This window comes from Lytechinus pictus, chromosome 13 (genome assembly GCF_037042905.1).
Source record: "Lytechinus pictus isolate F3 Inbred chromosome 13, Lp3.0, whole genome shotgun sequence".
Classification (NCBI taxonomy): Eukaryota; Metazoa; Echinodermata; class Echinoidea; order Temnopleuroida; family Toxopneustidae; genus Lytechinus; species Lytechinus pictus.
In genome coordinates this window covers 26,527,876-26,550,511 of record NC_087257.1, presented here as the reverse complement: position 1 = coordinate 26,550,511, position 22,636 = coordinate 26,527,876, and the positions used below count along the sequence as shown (strand labels likewise).

Genomic DNA, 22,636 nt, shown 5'->3' with positions numbered 1-22,636 from the left:
ATACTTATGGTCGTATTTGATTCAGTGTAATCAACAGGTCAGTGGTCTTATTTACATTGGTTAGTCTTTTTTTGACACGGCTTTAGTTGTATTGTATGTGTTTACATATCGTCAAGTCATATCTGAGAGTTCAAATAGTTGATTTAAAGAACAAATCTATGTATTTACAGATATGTACTGTTATGTCACACAGTAAATTACAGATAGAGAAGCTCATTAATGCCCCTATTAAGATTTTGTAAAACTAAGATAAATCCCAATAAAATAAAACACACGTTGTGTGAAAGATTATGAATATCTTATACAAATGGGTAAAATTTAAGACTGAAATGTCTAAAGAAGAATTTGCTGGGGTTTTCCATTTGGTATAAAACCAGTTCTCTAGCATAGAATGGGAAAAAAGTCTCAGGATAGAATATTCTCATAAACCATCCTGACATACAATAACTATATTCCATAAGTGTATGAAGGGCCTCCTATATTAGGATGAATAATAAGAATTTTAAAAATGCTAAAACTGATTTCTTGTCATATCAAAATTTTCTTAAAGAATCAATCAATAACAAAAATATGTTCATTATACTTTTAACAGATTTGAATGTTCTAACAAATGTCAAATATAATCAATATTATTCAATCTGAAAAAAACTTACATGTAAACAGGATTCAAATGTATGTTTTCATACCTGTTTCCCGCTTAATTGGGGAAAAAATGCATATATGATAACAATATACACTACATGCAAATCAAGACTCCTTCAAATTTAATGTTTTGGGCTAGGCAACATATTACATTTTTAGGCACTATAATTTGCCAAAAGTTTCAACTAAATCGAACAGAGGGTTAAGTATTCATCTACATCCCCCATTCTGAAACTGAAAAATAAATATATAATATCAAGGATCTAAGTTAAGAAATCAAATACAATTAATAGATGGAGTGGCTGTCCTTATGGTGCCACTATCACAGAATAAAAAGGGGAAAAATTAGTGTTTCTCATCAATGAACATCAAACATAAAAACGACAGCAATTATTACAAAAACAAACATAATCAACATCCAATCATGGTCAACACAAAACTACACACTAAAAAAAATACTGATATATTGATCGACACGCATTACAGAAATAATCTTGACTAGAATCCTGTACAGATTACATGGGTCATGAACGAGATAAGAAGAAAAATCAAACAAATGCAATTATCTTGTCAAAAAGAGAATAATACCCATCATGTTCTTGCTATTTGGTACATAACAGAAAAAAAAGCTCAACTCAGGTGCATTGCTAATTTGCATAAAAAAAATCATTATTTCTTTCATAGTATAAGTTGAATATGATGGGGAAGATATACAAAAGGTAAACATTGTTAATATACCACTGCATTCTCTCCTTCTCTAACACTGCACAAAACCTTTGTATCTAAAAAAAAAAAACAGCGTAAAATAGCTTTCGCAAAAGAAAGATGGGTTTTGTTTACAATATGTACACCTAGTTACATACAATTTGAATTATGTACAGCTGAAGTGAATGAATGAATGGATGAATCGCAAACTCGCAACCTGTACATGAAAAATAAACAACCAATGCCCTGCTTGCTGGAATCATAGAGCTCAAATCTATTCATATTTACATCAAAAAATCTTTTCCAAGCCTGAATGAGCAGGTAAAAGGGGAAAACACATTATTCTATCATTGTTTTCAAAAACAAAGATTATCAACAAATACCAAATTTCTTATATCAAAGAGACATATCAATAAAGCGTACTTGCCTGTGTACATGTGTATACTACGCAAGTAGTAAAAAAATAATAATTAAAAGGTGACAATGTTAACCTGAAAGTGAGCTATGTGCAATCTACAAATTTCCAAAACTGTGACAGAGTCTAAGGCACTACAATTTAGTGCATGACAACTATATATAGTCCATGCTATCATATCACAAAATAAATGACATATCTTACATGTTTATATTTTTCAATCAATTCTTTCTTATTTGTTTAAATATCAAGTAAAATTCATCACCAACATGCTACTTCACATTGATTTGTTTTTTAAGGAACATAAGACATATCTCACAAATTTTCCCAGCAATTGACAACACTATCTGGGTGATCAGCGCTCCAACGACTAAAATGAGAAGCCATTGTACAGCACTTCATATAAGAAAGTCCAATCTGCAAATTGGCACCAAAATAAACAACATACAGAAACCATCCGAAAACTGAATGCATATCATAATCCTGAAAAAAAAACCTAACATATTATCATAGTACAGTGATGAGTCCTTTAAGGTAAAACTTAAGTACAAATTCAAGTCGGAACTTATTTGCATTTAAACTTTTGTTTTTGTTCACGTCCACAAAAACAAATCATTTTGTACAATGTCGAAAAACATACAACCCCACTAAAGGACATTCTAACCAAACTATATTTCCACATATAACTTTATCATTTTTTTAATCACCAAAGGATAAACATCAAAAGCAAGTGGTATATGTATATGTTAGCAGGAAAAAATACCCTCAAATTCTCCAATTTACACCATATACTCACGCCAAAGAATATCTCCAAAAGTAAATAAGTTCACGACATTGGCATAATTCAATGTTCAAAACATTTATCGCATGTTTACTACCAGTGTTCACTTGTGTGAACATCCTACCACATACATGACACAATTTAGTAATTACATTGATGATATTCATATGCCCTTTAGCGAAATGGGCAAATCGCATGTATATGAACTTTGTGTATCGCCGGAAATGAATAATCGCTGATCAATATTGCTACAAGAGGAAATATCAAATTGTTTTCTGCATCTGAACTGGTGGGGGGGGGGGGGCACAATACCCCCTCCCCCAATAAAAGGTTCAATGCTCAAACCTGTGCCAGATCCTGACAGACTGTACTTCAAAATCATTGAGTAATCAGTGCTGTCCGCTGATCGCTATAAAAATATATGGATATTTTAATATCATTGTGTGTAAGAATGAACTTCAAATAGTTTTATGAGAAACATAATGAATTTCCAACTTTTGGATTTACAAATCTTGTATTGTTAAATTTGACTAGATGAGTGAGAAAAATTGTATGAGTAATAATTGCCTAAAAACCAGAATAGTAAACTGACAAAAATATCACTTATAGGCATCCTTGCTATGCATTGTAGTAACATAGGTTTGAGAGTTTAGGGGTTGTGAGATGGTCATTTCTATGAGGCAAGATTGATCACTTTCATAAGGTTCTAGGTAGGAGATTTTGAGTATGTGATAAGTGGTCTAGCTTAGTTCCTCATCTAGCAAATTTATTTTTCTTTACTTTCAACCAAGAACGATCAGCACTGGATATTATACATGAGCAGGAAGTGCAAACTTTGAGATAAATATAATGATGAATATCGTTCCAATAATATCAATTTAAGGATTATTGAATCAGAATAATCCTGATATCACAGAAAGGAAAAGTAAAATAGATTCAAAGGTGAATATTTTTAGGAAACATGGACACAAATTTGACAATAATTAATCAGGATATTGATGTACCGGGGGTACACAATTTCAAATTAAATAAAAACATATTCCATTTAACTTAATCAAAGGCAATTTCATATAATAATACACAAATCTTTGCTCAATTTTCCATCCTGCATTTTAAAAATCACTCCTTGCGCCAACAAAAATCAGCAAAGCGTGTGCGTAGAAGGAAAATGTGCAACCGTATATTGCAGCCTCTAAAAAAAATTATCATACATTGCAATATATACAAAGATAGGATTGCGTTCAAACAAATAACAGTGCGAACGCAGTTCAAATCCACCTGGCAAGAAGATATCTAAAAACCTTTTTTTGACACTAAAGGCGATTGAGAATGGTTAACTATGTTTTATTTCAATCTACACTATGAATCAAGGATGAATACATGTCTACGATAGGGGGGGGAAATAGAAGCAGTTTTGCACACAAAAAAGACGATTGGATACTGAATGATTGGTCCATTGAAAGTCACAGAAAAATATATGAAAATTAGAAACATATGAACATAGAGCATCAATTTCACATCATCTGAAACAAACCTTCGCAGTTTCACACATCCAGGCATTCTTGTATTTTCTTACACAAAGTCTTATATTCTTTGATATATACATCAAATCCAACAGCATGTTCTAAGCCTAATTCACCATAACCAAGACTATATAACCTCACCTCCTAACGAATGGCTCCTTTTTTCTTTTATAATCAAAGCCATTTCTTTCAGAAATAAAAGTAATGGCAATGCTGGTTAGTTTCAAGGAAAACTAGACAAAGTCTTTTTTTTTGCAGGTTTCTGAGAAATTATTTTGAAGAATTCTTCGAGCATAAAGTGCTCTATAAACCCAGATTAGATACCCTAGCTGTTTGACTCCTTTTAGGGGAGTATCATGGAAGATAAATAGACAGATAGATAGATCGATAGATAGATAGATAGATAGAGAGAGAGAGAGACAGAAAGATAGACTGAGGATGGGGAGACATTTCTTTTGTGAATGTTAAAAACGATAGAACGAAGAGATAAATAGAAAGATAAATAGATGAATAAATAGATTGATGTAAAAATACATGTGATACCCCCAATATTATCTTTTATATCATCATTTCAAGCTATGATAAAACTTGGGCATCAATTCAATAAATAAATTCAATAAGTTTTTCTCTACCGCTGCCCCAGCTACATAGCGAGTAATCCACCACAATTTTTGTTGTAACATATGACTGCTACATTTATCTTCTTGTATTTCAAATTTTGTAGATTCTTTTAAAATAAAACTATTAACGGATTGGGCTTATACCTCATGCATCAAGGAACCTTAATAGTCATTATTATTTAGGAAGTATTTTGTCATTATTTATTCCCATTATTAAAAAAGTGTGGGCAAATTGAAGCATTTATTCATAGAACCTGAACAAGACACCAAACAGAACAGAATTAAACAAAGTGTATGCACATGGCAGGGGCAAATTATACGAACACTATAAAGTACCTTTATACATGTATTAAACTGAATTCGTCTTGACCATTTTATTGGGTTTGATAAGTGATCTTTTAGAACACATATGAGGGTAGTGGAAAAGTAGAAAAGTTGAAGAGGAAAATATCTAAGAAGAAGAGTAATAAGGAAGAAAAATTCCAGTGCTTGTGAATATTATCAGGTATGCATGAAGGATTTGCAAGACGGTGAAAGGAAGGAATGAAGAAATAAAAGGGTGAATTTTCATCAAAATCAGAGGAAACTAGGAAATTGTATCATCCCAGCGTGAAAAAGGGATAAATCTGAAATTTTTTGACAGCCGAGGTGGAACATCACACCTTTCAATAGTATTTTACAAATGGAACAAAATTGTAATAGCATTTCCACTGCTCGGCTAGAAAAATACACCAGTACATATGGAACTTAGGAGTGGGTCAGCTGATCCTAGTCTTAAATCTGTTGCAGGGGTGTGAGTGGCCACAAATAAAAAGATCTGAAAAAAACTGAAAAGGGTTGAAAAAGTCTGAAATAGAAAGAGCTCCCATACTTTTTGTCCAGAGGAAAGCCAAAAATAAGCTGAAATTAAGCTGAAATCCAAAAAAAAAATCTGAAATCAGATAAAAATCTGAACTCTCACCCCCCCTGCTGTTGTCAGGAAGTGAAATATTGCTACCCTGCATGTGAAGAATTCGACAATGTCAGAAGTAATATTATCTGGAACTCAAAAGATGTTGTTCTGTACACTTAGGAGTGGGCCAGGTGCATCAAGTGTTAAGATGATTGTCAGGAGCTAAAATGATGTTACTCTGCATGCAAAGGACTGCAACAACAATGCCAGCAGTAGTACCAGGTGTAATGCGGGACATCAGAAACACGAACATTTCCTTGAAGGACATCTGAAAGCGAAAGATGTCCTCAAGAACATCTAAAACCGAAGGACATCACCCCCATGGGTCTTGATCAAGAATTAGGGCTCTCCGGACCTGGTCTAGCAAGAGAATGGGCCAGGACTGAACGATGTTACTCTGCATGGCCATTGGTCTCAGGACCACCGATATCCGCTGTCTGGGTCTGGGCTTGTACCTGCGGACCTGTTGTCTGGGTGTGGGCGCTGTTGGAGGAGACCCTGGTGACTTTACCCTGAGGGAAATTGGGAACGGCGCAGAAGGCCGAGCTATCACTCTGTTCAAGCTTGAACGGGAGCTTGCTGTCTGGACAGTATGCTAGGTGACTATAATCATACGGGATCTTGATTCCACTACAAAATAGAACAAGGAAGATAAGAACAAATATCATTATTTCTTCCATTAGCAGCATATTCAACTAATTCAATTCAAATTTATTTCCACAATTAAAAAATAGAAAGTCATTTACATAAAAAGGATATTTCCCATTTGGAAGGGTGAGAGGAAGCCTAATTGCTTGTATAATAAACTTACCCCATAGTATAATACATATAATTAACAATTTCAATTACCAGTCACTTCTCTTCAACTCTACATGGTATGGACAATCTATCTTAACTACATAGATTAACACTTTCAACAAATATTTTAATAATATTGTGTGAAAATGTAGCTATTCTTTTATTAGAGTATGAACCCTGGTATGAATATGTGAAATTTCTACGAAACCTAGTGAATATTACAACAAAATTTGACACTTGGTCAATTTTGTAATGGCTGTTTTGGAGTGTCAATGACCACTTCACTGTTTATGCAAATAAATTTACATAAGCAATGGGATTGTTTTTCAGAACAACCGAGTCATTAATGCTGTAATCTCTTGTAAGAAGTGTGAATTTATATCCTTGTGACAAAAGCATGCATTAATTATTATTTGACCCTGTCTCACAGCAAGCACTGAATTATTAAAGCATAGATTCAGACCAGAGATTAAAATATGTTTATGAATTCCAACCATTCTTTTTCAAGGCCTTACAAAAAAAACCTGACATTCAGATCCATAAAAGAAAAGCACTAGTCAGTACTGACCGTCAAATAGTTAACAACTGATGAGTATTCAAATAATAGTAATTCGCTTTGATATTGCACTATGCCTATCTAAATTAAAATCTATTTCTTACACAAAGTGGAATTAAACTGAGAAATGATGACAAGAGTTGTATCAGGGAGGTCGAAAGCCATCCAGTACAAGCCTGGTGAAAATAATTGAAGATTGATGGGATAGCGCTATAAACCCTATAAACCAACGACAGTGACCTACCTCATTTCTTCTTTTGTTTTCTGTGGTTTTTCACATCCATCAGGAGGGTCTCTCGTTAGCTGCCATGATTTGTTGTGACTTGGTGAGCTGGAGAACTTAGTGGTTCCAAAGTGATACTCAGGTGAACTTTCACCTAAAGGCAAATTATACAGATAATGGTAGTTGCATTAATGGTAGTTGAGCATTTGTGTCAGTAGAGGTAATAACAACAAGTGGAATGCCTCTGGCCGTCTCACCTGCATCACGCGATTCAATATAGCAGCAGTGCTGATTTTGAAAACTACTATAACTCGCACAAGATGTTCAGTGATACTTGGTTACTCTTATTTCCACGTTTTATGAACTAGACCAATACACTTATAGAGATATGATGGCAATTCAACAAATACCCCCAACGTGGCCAAAGTTCTTTGACCTTACATGACCTTTGACCTTGATCATGTGACCTGAAACTCGCACAGGATGTTCAGTGATACTTGATTACTATTATGTCCAAGTTTTATGAACTAGACCAACACACTTTCAAATTTATGGCTGTAATTCAACAAATACCCCAATTTGGCCAAAGTTCATTGACCCTAAATGACCTTTGACCTTGATCATGTGACCTGAAACTTGCACAGGATGTTCAGTAATACTTGATTACTATTATGTCCAAGTTTCATGAATCAGATCCATAAACTTTCAAAGTTATGATGGTAATTCAACAGATACCCCCAATTCGGCCAAAGTTCATTGACCCTAAATGACCTTTGACCTTGGTCATGTGACGTGAAACTCATGCAGGATGTTCAGTGATACTTGATTAACCTTATGTATAAGTTTCATGAGCTAGGTCCATATATTTTCTAAGTTATGATGACATTTCAAAAACTTAACCTTAGGTTAAGATTTTGATGTTGATTCCCCCAACATGGTCTAAGTTCATTGACCCTAAATGACCTTTGACCTTGGTCATGTGACATGAAACTCACGCAGGATGTTCAGTAATACTTGATTAACATTATGGCCAAGTTTCATGAACTAGGTCCATATACTTTCTAAGTTATGCTGTCATTTCAAAAACTTAACCTCAGGTTAAGATTTGGTGTTGACGCCGCCGCCGTCGGAAAAGCGGCGCCTATAGTCTCACTCTGCTATGCAGGTGAGACAAAAATGAGTTAATAATAATAATAATAATAGATTTGTATAGCACACTTTCCATCTTGATTAGATGCTCAAGGCACTTCAGAGCAGAACAACAAAAAATATTTACATATGAAACATGTCTGAACAATAAGTCAATGTCTATCAAAAAGCACTCATATACAGGTATGTTTTCAGGTTGCCCTTGAAGGTGGTCACTGAAGTCTGGGTTTTCAAACTCTGTGGAAGAGAATTCCACAGGTTAGGCCCTGCATGAGCAAAGGCAAATTCCCTGCATGATTTCTTAGCAACTGGAATTTGTAAGAGATTAGATGATGAGATCATCAATTTCTTGAGTTCAAGCAGAATACAATAAGATGGCCACCTAAGTGTTTGTATGAATAAAACAAAAATATGTTCCTACTGATTTTGGTAGAAAATGTGTATCTGGTGATAAATTCATAAAAATAAGAATTGTATTTTTGTCATGTGTTAGGTCTTTTTTCATTAGAAGCCAGACTTAAACATCTTTGAACAAACATTAAAGGGTGTGGCATGTGGCCACAACACCAATAAATTGTAAAAATGTTTTTCATTTGTAATTTTTGTGAATTTTTTTCTCAAAAAGTCTAAAATAGATTACTTTTTCTTTTCATATACAGTAAAACATAAATGCACTGATTATTCCTAAACTGATAGTTTCTTTATTAAAGACATATTTGTGTCCTTGTTGGCTTATCCCAGACCCTTTCGACCCCATCCCCTCTTTCTTCAGGGTAAGCTAATGCATTGATACTTGTCCATAACAATGAACAGGATGTGCTTAATTAGCAAGCCAGCTTAGAAGGTAATTTACAGACTCTTCCTGGGATAATTCTATTGATGTCTGATCCTCTCTTGTCACCTTCATGCAGTAGATTAGTGAACTCAAATATGAAGATGACCAAAGCAGGGAAACAGTTGATTATTTCTCATACAAGCTGGCTTTTATGGTCGTACAGATTTATCCTCTTGTAGAGTGAGTTAAAAATCATCATATGGTTATGAGATCTGCATTATTTCAAACCTTAGAATCTTTCAGAATCAATTATGACTTAAGGTTTATTTCTGAAAAAATCTTTGGTGGGTTTTGTGCAGCCAATTTGGTCTTTCATGAAGCTATTTGTAAAGTGATGCACAACTTTACAAGTGAACAGACACAGGTACCTTCTTGTGCTAAATGAGGTATCCATATTCTCCTCGGTATTTTAAGAAAGGGGTATCAGAATTTCTGACAAATAATAATCTTGGCATTCGATTGCTTTTAAACAAGAAGACTTTGAACAAAGATCACATTTTCAAATTTTGCTGACAAGAAATTTAACTGTATGGGAATCTAAGTGGAGCACTCAAGAACATGTGTTATTTGTTGATGAAGTTGTGCTCAACTTTCAAACAGCTTTATGAAACAACCCCCTTGCCTCTCTGAAGCCTGTCTCACACTATGTGATTTGTTGCGATCCGAATTTCAAATTAATTGTGATAACATTTGATATGGATATTCCAACTAATAAAATATTACGGATCAGAGTTCAGAATAGTGGTAGGACTACTGAAATCGAAATTCATTCCAGATAGAGCCTCCCTGAATGAATAAAAAATTCAATTCCAAATCGTATTTGACGTCATCATCAGCTGCGACTTGAAGCCGATTTGGACTTTACTCCGACCATAGGGCTTGCCGCAAAGTAAAAATATGATTTTAGTTTTCCTAACAACATTCCAAACTTGACAAAAAATTCCTTCTTGGAACTTTCATATCTAATGCAAAATGCGATTTCTTGAAAAATCGTGTCGCACCAGATCGCAGAGTGAGAGACGGGCTTTACATAAAGCTTAGCGATTGATAATGGGGTTGATTTCTATAATTGATTGCATTGATTATTGTATATGATCAATCATAACAATCAGTCCTACGATCCATCTCTGAGATATATGTTACCAGGCCCTGGTCATACAAGCCCCTAGTAGACTTCATAAAGTTTTAAAGATCTTTACCTTTATCCACTTTGACATCTCCGTTGCCCGTAGAGGAAGAGCGACTGGAAGGTCTGGAGTTGTCCATGACGAATGTTGGTGAGACAGAATGATTGCGGCTGCCTTGATCGCTACCCTCGGAAAGCTCCTGGTTCTCAACCTGCGTCTGGGTCTGCATGTTTGCTACCCCGGGGATTGGGGCACGGTGACCCTCTCGTAGCGGATCAACTGTCGGCTGTGCAAGACAAAGAAAGAGAAAAGTTACAATTATAAAATGGTATCGATGACAATCAACATCATTTTTATCCGGCATCAGGCAAATGACAATTAATTTCCAGGGGACTGCCTTAATAATCTGCAAAATTTGATAAGATTTAACATTGAAAAGAATGGAGATTTGAGGGGTTATTTTTAATTTTTTATTTCCAGGGCTCTTTCAAGCATTTCGGGGCGAAGTCGTCTGTATATTTTTTATGTCAGGCTTAGAATGAATACACACACGTGTTACTTTCAAATAGACCAAAAAGAACTGCCCAAGGTACTTTATGCATGGAAACTATTCATGCTGGTTCTTATCATTGCACAAATCTATAATGTACATGTACATGAATGTATCTCCCAATATCTCTGTTCCTAGTTCATATGAAAAGTTGCAATGCTATTACATTATCACAGCTTGGGCAGTACATGAAGTGAAAAGTAAAAATTAAATAAAAATCAAGAACAATGGGGGTTGGACCCCGGAAGGGGGGGGGGGGCACTCACATACATTGGTGGTACCGGGACGTGCCGCTTTGATGACCCCCTTTTTCATTCCTAATTTTCAGTTCTCTAGATACTCCGAAAGACAAAAGTTCAGTTCAGAAGCCGCCCAGCCCCGCTCGCAAGACCCCTGTTACGAGACATCTCAGTTCCCCAGCCCTACCAAAATTGTCAAGCATGGGCATTGCATACGAGAGATGCACGTACGGCTTCGCAACTCCCTCCATATAATTAGTAGCCGCTTGATGCATGGCTAGCGCATGCACAGCACTAGCGTGCAACGTACCTACAATGCCGCGATCCCTTTTTCAGAGACTCCGTTTTTCACACCGCCTGGTATGAGTCCCCCCACCCCCCCCCGGGGGTTGTACCCACGAAAGGTTGAATATTTTCAGGAATTACCCCATTATATTGTCTGATATGCCAAAAGTGAATGTATATTTGTAGAAGGTTAACATGTTTTTATGTAGAGCCTGCTGGTAACTGAAATGGCTAACCTAAGTATTTAAAATAAAACTTTATTACTTTTATGATGATAATTATTTTCAAAGACCAGGGCGCCTTTACACAAAGGTTAGCTATTTATCGCTAAATGAAATGACCGATCAAGATCCTTGTTGTATGCGCATTTTGCTAAGTACATGTAGACTGACTATGAACCAATCAGAATTGTTCTTTAAAATTAGCAATCAATTGCCAACCTTTGTGTTACGGGACCCAGGGCCATTATCACAGGAGCAAATATTTCAGGTCACTAGTAAAACCACTGGTTTATCTTCATGTGGTCTAGAAACAATTGGTCTCCTTCTCAGATAATCTAATACCACATGGGCTAAACTTATTTGGTCTACTATTGATGGTCACATGGTCTCATGCTCACATAATCTAATTCTCGTTTAGTCCAATGCCCGGTTCCTATACTTATTATTTCGTACTATGTCAAATGAAAATTTGGTCGTTAAACAGTTGATTGAGATACATAGACTATTAAAGTGGGGTAGGACCAGGGGGGCCTTTCATCAACATTTTCATCCGACAAGTTGTCAGATCTGACATCTTTCCATGATTTTGATTGGCTGAGAGGCACTGTTCCTATGGTAACTGTCGGATAAAATGGGACTTGTCGGATAAAACGTCCGACAAGTCCGTTCATGAAACGCCCCCCAGGTGGATATTAGATGAAGTGGGTGTACTCAATGGCCCGTATTCTCAAAAGAGGTTTCAATTGTAACATGGGACAAAACCATGGACTATGCAGACTTTTTTTAAACATAATTATGCTTATTTCATTGCATACACACACAAAAAAAATCCAAATTAAATGCACACTTTTGGCAAAAGGTGCTAAAAGGAAAACGTGATAATAGGAGAAATCTGCATAATGCATGGCTTTGTACCATGATACAATTGAATCCTCTTTCAAGAATAAGGGCCTGAATGGTAATGAGACCATATGGGATGAGGCCATATGAGCAGGAAACCAAATGGGTAGTAGACAAATGAAATGATGAAAAAATTAAACTCCATAATTTATTGTTCGAAATAGACATGAAATGAAATACTCCGAAAATTTGCTTTGCCCAATTGATCGTGGGCCCGGCAGCCGCTGTGCAGCGCCAGATCGACAAGGTTCTATCCCTTTAATCGTTGAACGCCAAACAGGGTAGCAGCAACTCCCATCTTTTAACGTCTTTTGGTCTGACGCGGTCGGGGTTTGAACCCCCCACCTCCCGGTTGTGAGACGGACGCTCTACCAACTGAGCCAAAACACCGGTCTTTTGTGGCTGTAGACCAATCTACAGGTACCTACCCTCTCTTCCTCGTCATTTCCAATGAGTACGAGCTTCTCCACTTCCTGGTTCAGACCCTCAACGCTACCCCTTATCCTGGGAACAGGCGGCGCCCTCAAGTGGTTGGGAACAGGAATGGCTGTGGAGCGGGGAAGTGTGTGCGCTTGACCAATCAGACTCGTCGATACAGAGACCTGCTAAAGAGACACAATAGAGAGAGGGCTCGTTGATTTATTTTAAGTCTTGAAGACATCAACGGGCTGGGGGGGAAGGGGTTCATGACGAAGAATTCCCTCAAGTGTTCGGGAAGAGGAATGACTGTGGAGCGGGTAATCAGACTCGTCGATATAGAGACCTGCTAGAGACACAATGTAGAGAAAGAGGGTTTGTTGATTTAAGCTGGTCTTTGAGACATTAGGAGGGGGGGGGGGTATACATCATTGAGATCATTAGAAAGAATTACACCCACGAGGTAACCTTGGAACATATTTGGACCATTTCAAAGGTAACAAGTGTGAGTAATTATTTCATGATGTAGAAAACATAACACAATGTATAAAGTGATCTGTAATAATGATATGCCTTATAAGATCATTATGTAAATCCTTGTTATTTGATAAACCTGCCATCATCATATCAAAACCACCACAGGTGAATACAAGTAGTCATTAGTATCATTCATTAGCAAATTTGCCTGTTAGTTTTATGACTGGTCATATGATGTACATTTCAGCACATCATATTGACCAATATCATTTGCTTTTCCAGACCAATATCGCTTCAAACAACAAAGCAAATTTACATGTACATGCAGTGCAATGAAAATAATTAAAAATTTAAAACTGCGAACAAAAATGTGGGCTTTCGATGACTTGCTAACAGTAGTTATGAAGTTTAATCTAAATTATTGCTGTCATTTTCATTGTAAACTTAATCTAATAGCCAATAATATATAAAGCCAATGAATGCATTGATGTACTGGGCACAAGCATGTCAGTACATGTTCTTGCATTTCATTGAATGATATGCCATTCATTTTCAATGACAAATTCTATTATGATTGAATAGTCTATGTACATGTCCATGAACTGATACATCAATATATATTTATTTTTCAGAAAAAGAAAATGACGGTAACTTATACTTAGAGCAAATATTTACTTGGTACTTGCTTTTCATACTTGATTTTTAAAAGTCATTTCTGCTTAAAAAAATCATTACTTTTAATACTATCTGATAAGAGCATAACATTGTTTATTCAAAAATCAAAATGCATAAACATTTCATATTGACTGGATATTATAATTGCTTGTGGAAACATGGAAACAAACACTCTTTATTATTAAGTTCTTTGTTTGAATAAGTAATGCATCCAATCATATATTGCCATTTTATACCGATTTTATTTTTGTATATTTGTAAACCCCTACTAGTGAGGAGAGCTTCATAACATAAACTAGTTTTTATTCTTAGTCATCCTCAGGCACTAGTCGGTGGTAATTTCTTCCTATTGTACATATTCTTGTTGTCTTTTACCTGGAAATAAAATAAATAAATAAATTACTTTAGTTTAATCTGAATTTTTTTTTAAATGATCATTCAGTCATTTTCATTGACAAATCATCTACTTTAGCTTGATGTTATGGTTACATAAAAGAAGAATTGTAAGATAAATTATTGTTTATATTCAGTCGGTTGTTCATAACTCCAGAGAGTGCTTGCAAATAGAGATTGATTATCTGGTAACATTATACATGAAAATACACGATGGACGAATATTAGCACGACACTGCACAACAAAATCCCTCAAAATTCTGAAACGACTATCAAGTACATCGCAACTCCGAGAAGGGAACGAATCCTTAGTATTAAAGGAGCCATCTTCTACTCTCCTGCTCACGTGTTCAAACCAGCTCCTTATAAATACGAGAGTGAAGTGCTGGTCATGTGACTGGACAGTGCAAAAAATGAAAATCAGACTGGATGCAGATGGAATACATTGATTAGGCAGTGTTACTTAAAGGGTATGATGATGCTGAAAGCCCCAATTGCATGCATTTAAGACAATCATTTTATGCTTTGTTGAATAGGTGCTACTGCTTAATCTTCAAATTGGCATCAGTATCATGTGCTGGTCACGTGACTACACTGTGACAAAAAGCCCCAGCGGGATGTAGATGGAATACATTACTGAGGCAGTGCTACTAAAAGGGAAAGATGCTTTTTATGGTGTACCCATTTCAAACCATTGTACAGTCTACTCCTATACATGTGTATTTCCTTATAATTTTGTTTTTAATTCTACAAATATTCCTTTCTTCTCTGTGTATTCATTATACTAGGTAAGAAATTATACTTGACTTTGAATGGAAGGAAATCAATACTAAGCTGAAGCTACAAAGGTCCAAAGATAAAGCCAATCAGCTACATGTATGTCAAGCCTGTCACACACTATACGATCGGCTTGTAATCCAATTGGGTAAAATTTGTATTAACAGCATTCATGTAAGCATTCCAACTTATTAATTCTGGACAAAATCTGGTGAATTTAATGGGGTGTTGCAAGAAAATATTTGCCATTAATTGCAAATGTCAGATGCAAAATTACGAGTGATGGATCAATTTTAACTGAAGCAAATCAATTAATACTTGTTGATGCAAGAAGGAGGCCATTGATTAATTGCAAATTTGTAATGGAAATGCATGAATTTCGATTTATTTTTGGACCTAAAATTGACTTGCGATCAATTGCAAGTTTCTTGCATAGCCCCATATGAAAGCAGTAAAATATATAGCTGTACACATGCGTAACAAAAAAACGTGTTTAAAGGGGTATTTTTTCAGTTTTGGACGTGGGCCGCGCGTGCACTCATTAAGGGTATCTAAAACACTGATTTTCACAAAAAAGGGTGGTTTTGAAAGACTGGTCAATGGTCCATTGCGGGGTAAAACATATTTAGGGTATGTTTTTTTTCCAAAGTTTTTTTATTTTATTAAAGACTAGCCAAACATGTTTAGGGTATTTTTTCCCCAGGCTTTATCACCGGGGTCATATTTTGGCAACAACTTGTTTAGGGGCCAAACTGTGTAAATAAAGCCGGCGAAAAACTGGTGTAGGGGGTTATTTTGCACACAGAGAAAAACTTGTTCAGGGAGTGTTTGGAAATAATTTGGTCACGCATGTGTAGAGCAATAGTGAATACATTTGACTGCCCCCCCCCCCCCTCCCGGATCTGAATGTGGCATGTTCCATATTGGGATTAGATGTAGCTTCAGCCTGGTGAAGATGCCTAGCAAAAATATCTGAATATTTCTGGGATGAATTTTTGAGCAAAAATAAAAAGCTAGAACAGAAATAAGCCCAATATTTTTTGATCGGGCCAATTCATTAGATAAGAAAAAGGACGCAAGAGAACGAACTCGTTTTGATGAAAACACTTAAAGTTTCTACCTGAAAAGTGGTCGATGACGATGAAACCGACGTCGTGCTAGATGATGATGGTGGTGGTGTGGGGATGGAAGTTTGTGATGAGGCAGTAGATGAGGAATTGGATATGGAGATCGTTGACGAGGACGACGACGAAGAGCTTGGAGCACTGACGGGTGAGGGAAGGTTTGCGACGGTCGAGTGGTTCCCATGGACCGGCGACGCCCGCTGTGTGCTGGAAGAGGACTGGCGATTACCTTGTTTTCTTAGCTGCTGTTTGTATTTCTGTACAAATGATAGGAAAAAAAACAACAATTATTACTCTCAGTTTGTGAATTAATTTGGAAACCTCCATGGTTATTGTTTACAAAGCATATACTTAACAAATACCTACACATGAAAATGAAACCATCACTCATTCATGTTCATGTATGCGTATTATGCAAGAGGAGTAATGTCCAGATCCTGTATACCTCAGTCACATTTGCTCTACGGCGGTCGTACAGCGAGTCGAAAACAGCCGTTTTAACATTTTTGTACCATCTATATATAGGTGGTCTGAATGAAATTTAATAAAATGGCTATTTCGACTCGCCGTACGGCCGCCGTAGAGCAAATGTGACTGAGGTATTACTGTACATGTGCATGTACATCCACACATGAACAATAACAATCCTCCCTTCCATGTATGTAGTCCCATGTATTAACTTTCTGTTCAGAAGGTTGTCTGATGTTTATAATTGCTTGTTTCTTTTTTGTACGTGGTTTGCAACAAGTACAGCTACGCTTGATTGAATAATTGATTTTTTTTTTGGGGGGGGGGAGGGGTAGTGGGCTGTTGTCAATTAAGATGGTGTTAGCACCTTAGCACACAGTAGTGGGGGGGGGGGGTGGGGTGAGGAGGTAGTATTTATACGTCATGGCTAGTAGTTTAATAGCATGGGTGATATCAGGGGGAAAAAATCATTATCTTCTGTATGAGGGCCCTTCCCTGTATCTATTCATTCTAAATTACATTTTGCATTGAACCAAAATGACAGTCATTTGGGGCATTTTGAAAAAAGGTAGATAAAATATAATTGTTGAGCAAAACTAGCAAAATAGCATAGAATTCCTGCCATCTCACATGTTGTGAGGTCCCACACGTGCCTTTCTGTGATGGTGACATTCAATATGCTCACTTTTCAGTTTAGTAACACAGTTAGTATCACAAACTTAGGTTTTACTGTACATACCAGATCTGGGGTCTGATTAAAAAAGAGTTGCATTTGAAAGCAATCATAAAATCAAACACAGATTTTAAATATGGACTTCCTTTTGGTTGAAAATCAAGAAACGTTTGATTTTGCAGGGGCCATGGAATGGGGGGGGGGGGGCTGGATGGGCTTCAGCCCACACTTTCTTCCAAAACCATATACAAAAACATAAAATGACTATTTGATTGTGATTTTTTTTATGGTCAGCCCCCTCCCACTTTTGAAACCATTCCCTAGCCCCTGTTTTGATGTTGATTTTGATCATAACTCTTCTCTACAGCAGGCCACTGGATACTTGCATAACAATAAACAATGGGTGCGTTGGAGTCTAGTGGTTCTGACTCTCGCCTTTCAAACGGAGGGTCGTGGGTTCGAATCCTAGCCATGGCGTGTTTTCCTTCAGCAAGAAATTTATCCATACTGTGCTGCACTCGACCCAGGTGAAGTAAATGGGTACCGGCAGGAAGTAATTCTTCAAAAAGCTGTGCGCACCAGAATCAGTAGACTTGCTTAGCATGGGTAATATAGGAGCGCCACGAGCACCTAGCAAGGTGGATACGAGCGCTATACAAATCCTATATTATTTATTTTATTTAAACCTTGCTTTTAAATTAAAGAGTTTGAAATTATGGCTTGCTGTTGCACAACTACTCAAGTTGAGCATTAAACCTGCCTTTCGGGTAGAAATGAAGGGCATAAATATGCCAAAAACACATGAAAATTCAAACATATGGCCGACACATCACTTGGAGACACCCTTTCCCTCCCATACCCACTTCATTCCTCCTGAAAGAACTCTCCCATGCCTATCCGACAAGCAATCAAATTATGAGAGCAGCTTGCAGTGCACGCTACCAAGATTAGATTTCGAGCTGCGCATGAAACTCAAAGAGTTCTTAGGATATGTTCTGACAGAAGGAACGTGTGATGTGCACTTTCTTTTTCCCACTACCTCAACCCCCCCAACCATCCTTCATTCAGACTATGAAAATTCAGGTATAGGCCCATGGGTTTGGTGGAAAAATAAAGAGACCACGATCCACTGTTAAACTAAAAATGAAATAATGTAAAAGGCCCAATATACACTAAACTCCACCAACACTTCATGTAAAATCAGTAGACCATCCATAGAGAATTTTTGAAATAATTTGTTGAACTAAAACTGTAATAACATAAAAGGCCCATTTTTCAGAAAGATCCATGGGGATATTAATACTTCGAAATGGAGAGAGCATGCATGCATATGAAGGTGCATACAAATGTAAAGAAGGTGTATTGTGTACACGTACACAGGGGGGGGGGCAGATTAATTGGTCCACATGTACATGTAGTCATACAATGCTCCATAATCTGATTAAAAATAAGAAACCCTTAAAACAGGTTTAAAAAAAAAAAAAAAAAAAAAAATCAATTTTGGGGCGCTACTTTTCACAACTTTGTAGAGCTGAATATGCAACATAGGACATTGTAACAAATGGGCATTTTCCAGGGCTACTTTTTGAAATTTCCCTGGCTCTTTTGAGTATTTCGGGGGTGAAATTTCCACGAGCCCCTGTGTAGTTTTTTTTCCTGCCACCTGATAACTTTTCAAACAGAAGCCTAATCATGCAAAATAAAGCAGAAGAAAGCATTGTTCACATATAGCCTATTTGTGATGCAGAAGAGCCTTTCAGTCAATGGTACTTTTCATTAATGAAAATAATCACTAAATCCCTGAATTGGCAATGCATGTGACATTTGAAAATCGCCGTTGTCATGTGTATGCAAATTGAAAAAAAAAAAGAGTTTGTAACACATTCTCTATGAACCTCCATGTACATATGTGTGTCACACAAGCTGTAGAATTCAATAGGAAAAAATGTTACATTGAAAGACAAATATTAACGATGCCAAAACTTGATGTGAATAGGAAAAATGAACAAGACAACAAATAATTAATTATCCTTTTTAATAATGGGTAAAATACTTGTCTTTGTAAAAGCAGTATAACTTTCTTCTATCTGAACAGGTCTTGTAGGAAACTCAACTCCAGTAAGGAGATAGTTGACTTACTCGCCGCCCATCATTCGGATGAATTTAGTAACCATTCCACGAATATGATACTCCCCGTGTAATTTGCAATGTACGAGAGGGCTTGCACATGTACAGCTTACAAAACACATGCTCAGTGAAACGCATGTACATACATGTACAGTAGGTTCCAACAGGTTGCTATCTTAAATGCATACATGTTCACGATACAAACGTAATGACTTGGCTTGATTAAAGTATGCATGTTGTCAGAATGTGAATGAAAACTCTGCAATGTGCACATATCTTTGGGGTTAAATCTATTTAAGGATATCTGATACCTTTTATTAAAGATAAGTTTCTGTTACATCTGCAAATGTAGTTCAAATTGTATTCTGTGCATTATCATGACTGTTTCATGATTATTCATAATTTGAATAATGCTTGTCATGATTTGTTATTTTTCATACAATTTTAATATTTTTTTCAAAAATAGGGCTATTATGCTTAGAAATTTATTCATTGATTTTTTCAAGGGTGGATTTTGCATTTAACCCAGGTTTAATAAATGAACTCATGAATGTACAATACATCTACCCTATAACATACACCCACACACCCAATGGAAAACAGACTAAAAGAAATGATTGTATATTATGAATTGACTCCACCTCCCACATAGTCCTCCCAGTATAGCCATTAAGAATTTTCTCTGATTCAATAACATCACATATTTGTTTTAATATGGTTTCATATCATACATTGGAAAGACGTAGGCCTATATTCATGTCTCGACATGTTCATCAATTGTTTATGAGTGGAAGGCAACAGTGACCATGCTTTATAAAGATTTGCAATTAGGAGCGGTCATATTACGGTTGTGAAATAAATGACAATAATCCATTTTTATTTAAAATATTGCCAAATGGCCTTGGAAGGAAATGTGTAATTGCTGAGAAATTAGCAAAATAAGCATAGAATTCTAAAAATGTCTGGTATTTTTCCTCACAATATTAATACACTGTCCCACATATTCCTTGTGTTAGTGATCATCAGAATTATCGTGTTTTCAACTACTAGATTTCATGATTTCACAAAGTTATGTTTATTTCAATGTACCAGATCTAGATCTATGATAAATCAAATAATTGTTTAGCTGCAACTACTTTCTTTTTTACCTTTAAGTTATTAAACCATGATCACAAAACAAATTGTTAGAAGCCGGATAAAAGTGTACCATATTATATAGAGTAACCTTATCGTACACCTGGGAAGATATTATGATATTCAATCTACAAATACTGGCACTTTCTTATAGAATTCCTTGTACAGGTATAATTTTCATGAGACCTGAAGACTAACTTCCTACTTCACTGCACTTTTAAGGTGCACAACAAACAATTTCCATGAAAATAAAGTTCATATGGGACTGCTTGAACCTCTTTTCAAATCTCAAAGTTGAATAGAATGATCAAATGAACACATAATCATGGTCTAGTGGTTCTGACTCTCGACTTGCAATCAGAGGGCCATGGATCAAATCCCAGGCAGTGAGTAATTTCCCTCAGCAAGAATTCATAGACATTGTGCTGCACCTTACCCAGGTGCAGTATTTGATGAGTACCTACAGTACAGTGTAGTTGAGTTTTTCCCTTGAAATGTCTGTGTGTCTGGATGACTGACAGACTAACATCAGATCAATATTGACAATGTATTGAGCACTGTGCTGAGAGGACACGAGTGCTCTAAATTCCATATTTTTAATTTCCTATTGCCAATAGAAATTTAATGAACATGTAATTTGAGCCTTAAATATTTGTAATGGTTGATCTTACATGTACATGTAGGAAACTTAAGATAACAGCTGGGACAAGAGTTAAAGAAGTACTCCGGGATGAAAATAATTATACATGTATCAAGAGTAAAATTCATAAAGCAAAATGCTAAAAACTTCATCGAAACCTGATAACAAATATAAAGGAAGTTTAATACTGAATTTGAAATTTTAGCAATATTTTGAGAAAACAGTTATATGCTCGTCATCATGAATATTCATTGATTCATTGGGCTAATGATGTCATATCTACACTTTCCTTTTTCTTATGTTATCACATGAAATCATAATCATTTCATATGATATATCTCCTTTATAATAGAATAATTCTGTTATCAATTCATTTTTTTATCCTTGAAGGACAAGATTTGAATAAACATAATTTCATATAATGAAATACATAAGAACGAGTGGTGATGTGACATCAAATCTTTAAGATGCCATAACTTTGTTATTCCTTGTCTCATTTGATCAAATTTTCAGCCTGGATTACCCCTTTAAAGATGATGCCCCATGTTTCTGTTATAACAAGGCATGTGCTGAATGAATGTCAGTTATAATTGTTTTTCTTTTAATAGTTTATTGTTTTTGTTGTTGCTGATTGTATATTTTATTTTTCTATTAAAGAATTATTTATTGTTTTCTTTTACCCGTATTGTTCTTATTTTGACTTTGGAGCACCCCATCCCTGAATGTGGTGATAGGGCTCGTGTGTCCTTGCCCAAGATACACCACTGACTGTTAGATCAGGTAATTAGACCAACTGCTACACATTAGACCAAGTGGATGTTAAGCTAAACTTACCTCTTTCAAATTGTCTGCACTTCCCCACGATGAAGACCTTTTGTGAGAGCCCTTCCTTTCAACATCATCAGTCTGGAAATGAAAACAAAGACACAATAAAACATATTATTGTTGTAGCAACATTGCAAGACACTCAGAGCTTTACACATACATGTATATTTATTCAGGTTTAGGTAGTAAATGTACATGTATGCATGTCTGTCTGAATGGGGGGGGGGGGGCTTATGACCTTTAAAGAAACCATGGAAATCACATGTAAAATAGGTACATAAAACTTGAATCCCTCTTTTATTCATTGGCAATAGTGCACTGCTCAGCAAAATGATGTCCATTACTATCTCTCCTATATATTTCACAAATCTCTGTACTACATGCA

The 22,636-nt window shown here is 36.0% G+C and overlaps 1 protein-coding gene across 1 annotated transcript; it reads right to left on the bottom strand.

Annotated features, from left to right (window-relative positions):
• Nucleotides 1–747: 747 nt before the first annotated feature.
• Nucleotides 748–22,338, bottom strand: LOC129274256 (protein FAM117B-like; the record flags this gene model as incomplete). The annotated part of the gene is made up of 6 exons (XM_064108289.1): nt 748–6,268; nt 7,237–7,369; nt 10,399–10,612; nt 12,950–13,123; nt 16,381–16,641; nt 22,261–22,338. Coding segments are annotated over 6 exons (1,098 nt in total), but the record flags the coding sequence as incomplete, so codon positions are not given.
• Between the last annotated feature and the right edge of the window lie 298 nt (nt 22,339–22,636).